Here is a 6,399-nt window from a genome sequence, read left to right on the forward strand (position 1 = left end):
ATCTTTTCGTTCCATGACAGAAAGATGCCTCGAAGACAGACACCCAGAAACCGCAACGCAACACCACCACCACCGCCTTTACCAGAAATGAACTCAGCGGTATTTCAAGCAGCAGTTTCAGCTGCAGTTACAGTAGCACTGGCTTATATTCACCACGGGGACACAACGATGGAGTTAATGGGCAAGGGACCGGATGCTCAAACCATGGGATGAACCAGGGATCCACCAGAACCTGTACCTACAAGGACTTCGCTAACGCCAAGCATCGAACCTTAAATGGGACGGGAGGCGTAGTAACTCTAAAAAGGTGGTTAGAAAAAGTGGAATCGGTGTTCGAGATATGTGGATGTCCCGAGGAGTGCAAGGTGAAGTTTGCGGCTTGCACATTCGTCGATCAAGCTCTATCTTGGTGGAATGGCCACATGGAGGCCATGACACTCCCTTTGGAAAATGCTATGCCATGGGAAGAGCTCAAGTAAATGTTGATGGCCGAGTACTGCCCAAGGGGAGAAATCCAGAAGTTGGAGCAAGAATTGTAGAATCTCACAGTCCAAAACTCTAACATTGATGCATACATCTCAAGGTTCGGTGAGTTGTCACTCATGTGTCCAGGAATGAACACGTCTGAAGGGAAAAAGATTGAAATATTCATTTGGGGATTGACCTCTCCAATTCAAGGAAATTTAATCACATCAAACCCTGGAACGTTTGACAGTGCTAAAAGCACATGACCTGTACCTGAACCGATGTTAGACCTGGGAGCTCTAAGGAGGACCGATGTGGGAAGATACCCTTTATGGACATCCTGATCATTAAGTTTCATGGTATCGCAGCACAATATGGTGGTGACACGACACGGAGTTGGGGAATTAGGATCGGGATATGGATCTGGGTTGGGCTATGGTATCGACCCCATCGATGAGAGGTTGCATGAGCTCATCTCAACTGAGGGTACGAGGGGAATCCTTGACACCACTCCATTTATCTTTGGGACAGTCAATCATGGCATGATGGGTATTTTGGAGGAGAGGCTCAGGGCATTCAGAGCTGAGATTGCGGCGGGCTAGGTCAGGCCCGAATTCCCTCGTTTTGGGAGTTCAAGGCATGTGGAGCGCTGGAGTTTTTTGGGGTTGGGGACCCTATTGTCAGCATGAGTTCTTGCCCGATGGATATAAAGAACGCCCAGCGCACAAGTTCTTGCCCCGGTGTGGCAAAGGTGGGTTTTGCTTCATGTATGCTGAGATACAGAGCCCGAACTGGTGGGGTGAGGTGACTAGTCAGGTAGGAGTAGCCGGTGTAGCTGAGATGACATGGGTCGAGTTTGTTCGGCTATTTGATTTGGAGTTTGCACTACCTATCGAGGTGCAACAGCTACTGAGGGAGTTTTATGACTGTGACATCCCCATTTTCACGCCAGAAAAGACCGATTTTGTTTATGCTTTATAAAAATCAGAGTATCTCTTTTAATAAAAATGTTGCGGAATTTGTTCCCAGTAAAACATGATAAATACGTTATCAAGGTATTTTTGAAGAAAAGTGTTTTTATTCATTTTAAAACATTTGGAATGTTATCGTCAATACAGAAACATAAGCATAAACAGAACTTACATTCATTATCACTAGTGATTTATATCTCCTTAATCTCTCAGTGTAATGTGACTTCATATCAACACATGTGATATAAATAAACTGAGTGGGTCAAGTTGGGAAACCTGGTGAGTACATACGAATTTCAACCCACAATAATATAATTATTATGTTTAATCTTCAAACAATTAATCAACCTAATTATCTAACCCCATTATATTCTTTACTCTTAAGGATCTACCCTAAGAATCAGCTATTTCTCATTCATTCATTCCTAACGATTATTGATAGTTTGTTTTATTTACTTCTTTTTATAGTTTATTTTATCATATTTCACTCATAATTTAGATCATTTCCATGCATATTTTCCTTTTTGTTATTTTATGACTCTTTCAGGTACTTTCGAATCTTGTGAGCATAATTGCAGGTTTTTGGGTCTAGCGGAGCGGGAGTGTTCGAGACGTATGGAAAGCGATATGATTTGGTAGACAAAAAAGGATGTTAGGCTTGGTGATTGTGGAGATGATGCATGGAGCGAGCTTGATGATTATTTGAAGGCTTGGGGAGAAATAAACTTTAAATTTGCAAGATGCGGGAGTTTATTCAAGCGTACGTAGATTATTAACCGGGCGAGTTTGGAGGACATGGAGAGGCCAAATTGGGCTTAAAATGAAGCAAAAACTTGAAGAAAATGGGCTAGGAGGTGATTGGATTCGATATGGGCTACTGGGATATGTTTTAGAGGCCCAAAAACTCAAAGAAGCCCATGTCAGGCACCCCCCGCGCAACAGCACGCGGGTCACGCAAGGCCCTGCAGGGGTGATTTCGGAAATCCATTTGGAAGGCTATTTGAGGAAGGTTGGTGCCCATCTTTTGCACACTCTTAGACATCCGATTTTTGAAGATTCTCTCTGGAGTTTTGAAGACTTTTGAAGGCCAATAACACCTCAAGAACATCATCTTTTTACCTCTTGATTCTTGCTTAATGTTTGGTACAATCTTCTTCTCTAACTTTGTTTCTTTAAGTTTAGCCATGCTTGGCTAAACTAATCTTGGTTGACTTTTGTTGAATCCTTTGAACTTTTGTTGAATATTGAAGAATCCATGAACATGTTCTTAAATCTTTATGGAAATGTTTTGTGTTTTAACATCTTATCACTACTTGTATGTTTTAGTTCATGAGTTTAAATGTGTTTGTGGTGATTAGTTGGCTAATTTCTTGATTAAGTAAAGGATCCTCAAATTAGCAAGCAACAAATGATTTTTGTGTTGTTTTTGCTTCACACAATCATGAAAACATTTCCTCCAACATGGTGGTGAAAGCATTTGACCCCTCTTGGATTTGGTGACTTTTTGGTTCTTAATGTTAGTTGACTTTCACTAATGACATGCTTAATGGAAATTGTGACTTTAACTAAGGAAATTGTTATGAGCTTCTCTAACCATTTTAACAACTAAGAAAAGTCCAGGTAATCTTAAGCTTCTTGGATTACTATAGCCAAATTAAGGATTTAAATCAAAGTATTGCACCATTGGATTCTAATGATATGTTCATCAGAAGTCAAAGTGAGGAAACTTTAAGTCAACCATCTCTCCTTTATTGATTTTACATCAAAATCTTATTTTTGTTGCAATTGTCTATTTAAATCATAGTTAATTCTAGTTTGTTTCAAGTATTTCAAAACATCAAAACCCCCATTTTTAATTTATTGTTATATTCTAAGTATTTTTACAAAGAGATTTTTCATAGAGTTATCAAATTGAACCAATCTCCGTGGATTCGATCCCTTTACCGCTATACACTATTTTAGTGTGTAATAATTAGGGTTATTAATTTTGTTGGCCTCGAAAGCCACCAATTATCTTAAGGAATAGGTACGAAGTTCATCATTGTCATGTAAAAAATATTTCATAATCTGGCCTAAACTATTTATATCATTATTATATAAGTTTTATTAATCTGTAATTAACTAATCTAATTATTTAACTTATTGATTTTCCCACATTTACAAGCAGGTCCTCCAATCTTTATGATGGGAAAAGTTGGTCCCTGTGCATAAATATATAATACGTAGGTTATCAGAAATTGAATCGGTTGGTGCCTTCTTCCCTATCTTTCTCGAGAACATATCCCTGTGTTCAAAATCAAACTGCTCACTGGGAAACCGTTAAGAACACATATCAATCTACCCATCCTAATTGAAGGCAATCAACGGATCAATTGAAGTATAACTCTAATGGCGGGCACATCTTCATCAAATCAACAACCGATTTCTACAAGTATGTGATTCTCTATTTACATCATTCTACTACAATCATAAGATATTGATCCTGTCCCGTCTAATTAATATAACATGTGGTATCAGATCGGTTTTAATCTTATGATTATGATTCTCTAACCCTATAAATTGATTGTTGTGTCACCCAAAAAAAATCGTTCGATGCATACTGTTAAGTCGAACGGTTCTCGATTTTTTTTTCTTTTCGTCTTCAATTTCATGTTTATGTGCATCTGAATTCCTGATTTCTTCAAATTGTATGGAACACTGAAATTATATGCGACTTTAACTCCCTGGAAATTTTCTTCAATTCTTTGTTCCATATATTCAACGAAATAAACTGTCAAAAATTGAAATCAAATAACAACAGGATATCAAATTGCCCAATTGAAGTGGATTTTTGGACATATATTCTCAATATTCAGTTTTCATCAGTATATGGTCATAAGAAACGTATATTTTGATTCCTGTTATGAAATTGATGCCTTGTTCTTCATATGATAAATTGCTAATATGGGATGATGTCAAACCTGATGGATTCACACGTTAAAATCGTAAAACATTATACACAGGTTTGTTTAATACACTGAATTTTGTCAAATTTGTTATCTTGCAACTTCTATATTGCTTGACAGTAACCGGCCCAACGAATGGTTTCTCTTATCAATACAGAAGTCTAATAATATCGTATTATGAATCTATTGAAATTATTGTTCATTTTGCCCAACGGAAAGTCGAATGATAATTTTGAACAACTTAATTTTTAACATAATTAGAATATAGGTTGTATTTTATCCAACGATAAAGCATGACTTATATGTGTTTTCAATAAGATTATTTGTATCTCACAATTTAACTACTTTACTTGACCAACGTTGAGTTAGTAGTTTAATTATGAAATAATTATCAATTATTTTGTTTTGTGTTCTTATTAGTTAATTTATTTGTTTTGTCCTTTGTACCCATTAATTCCTTTTCTTTTGTTTCTTATTGATAAAGAGCCTAATTACACTGATACTGAATTTACAGCCCCCTTGGTTGATCATACCGGATTACTTTCAAACATTGACCCACTTAATGGGACGAACTATTCCTCATGGATTGAGCAAGTCAAAATAGCACTTGGAGTGATGGAATTAGATTTTGCATTAAGGGTTGATCGCCCCTCCCCCTTAACTGATAAATCTACAACTGATGAAAAACATGTTTTTGATCAGTGGGAGCGATCAAACCGCATGTCTTTAATGATCATTAAAAACTCCATATCATCCGCTATCCGTGGTGCAATTCCTGATTCTGAAACAGCCAACGGATACCTTGAGTCGGTTGAAGAGCAATTTAAGGGTACCTCTAAAGCCCATGCTAGTACTCTTATCCTTAAAATGCTCACAACTAAATATGATGGATCTGGTGGTGTTCGAGAACACATAATGGTAATGAATGACATGGCCAACAAACTTAAAAGTATGGAAATGGAAATTTCTGAAGGTTTTTTGGTTCACTTTATTATGACCTCCCTCCCGGCTCAATTTGGGCCATTCATAATTAACTATAATACCCAAAGGGAGAAATGGAAAATGAGTGAACTAATAGCCATGTGTGTTCAAGAAGAGGAACGTTTAAAAATAGAAAAACCTAACGTTGCTCATCTCACCACCACCGACTCAAATAAGAGGAAGTTCAATAATGGTGGAAAGGGTTCCAACAAGGGGAATAAATCCAATTCCGGTCCCAACAAATCTCAGAAAACTGGTCCTAGTACAAGTGGAACTAAAAAAGAGGTTAAGTGCAAATTTTGCAAGAAACTTGGCAATACCCAACATAACTGCCCGAAGTTTAAGGAGTGGTTAGCAAAGAAAGGTACGCTTATTAAGTACATGATTTGTGAATCTTTTTCAATTAGTGTACCTTTTAATACTTGGTGGATTGACACGGGTTCAATGGTTCATGTTACAAATTCATTGCAGGGATTCCATACAAAGAAACTATTGAAAAGCAATCAACGGACCATTAAAGTCGGGGACGGAAATGAAAAGAAGGTTGAAGCTATAGGCATTATGGTGTTATTATTAGATGGAGGACATGAAATGGTCCTTAAAAACACTTTATATGTACCTACTATTACTCGAAACTTAATATCTGTATCTAAATGTAAATATGATGGATATAGTTTTAACTTTGATGATGATGATGTAATAATATCTCGTTTTAAATCTGTGGTTGGTTTCGGTAGATTAGAGGGAGACCTCTATAAATTAAGACTTGATAATGAATTTTCGAAATCCTTATTGTCTATGAATGTAAACTTTTGTGAATGTGATAAAAATAATAAAAGGAAAAGAGATAATGAAAAATCATCCCGATTGTGGCATAAACGTCTAGGTCACGTATCTAAAGAAAGGATGACACGCCTCATAAAAGATGGAATCATTGAAAATCTTGACTTTTCATATTTTGACTCGTGTGTAAATTGCATGAAAGGTAAAATGATCAATAAAAATAAGAAAGGCGCAAACCGTAGTTCAAGCTTACT

The 6,399-nt window shown here is 36.9% G+C and overlaps 1 protein-coding gene across 1 annotated transcript; it reads left to right on the forward strand.

Moving 5' to 3' along the window:
- The first annotated feature begins 3,701 nt into the window (after positions 1 to 3,701).
- On the forward strand, positions 3,702 to 6,017 carry LOC145012470 (uncharacterized). Its single transcript, XM_078971274.1, has 3 exons — positions 3,702 to 3,867; positions 4,896 to 5,726; positions 5,834 to 6,017. Exons 1-3 carry the CDS (start codon positions 3,825 to 3,827, stop codon positions 5,878 to 5,880), a joined length of 921 nt encoding a protein of 306 aa, XP_078827400.1. The 5' UTR covers positions 3,702 to 3,824; the 3' UTR covers positions 5,881 to 6,017.
- The last annotated feature ends 382 nt before the right edge of the window (positions 6,018 to 6,399 follow it).

This window comes from Lactuca saligna, chromosome 8 (assembly GCF_052625555.1).
Source record: "Lactuca saligna cultivar CGN05327 chromosome 8, ASM5262555v1, whole genome shotgun sequence".
Lineage (NCBI taxonomy): Eukaryota > Viridiplantae > Streptophyta > Magnoliopsida > Asterales > Asteraceae > Lactuca > Lactuca saligna.

Coding starts and splice junctions, on each gene's coding strand:
- LOC145012470 (XM_078971274.1), top strand. CDS start 3,825: ATGGCGGGCACATCTTCATCAAATCAACAACCGATTTCTACAA. Junction 3,868..4,895: donor TCAACAACCGATTTCTACAA/GTATGTGATTCT, acceptor CTGAATTTACAG/CCCCCTTGGTTGATCATACC. Junction 5,727..5,833: donor GGAGTGGTTAGCAAAGAAAG/GTACGCTTATTA, acceptor AATTCATTGCAG/GGATTCCATACAAAGAAACT.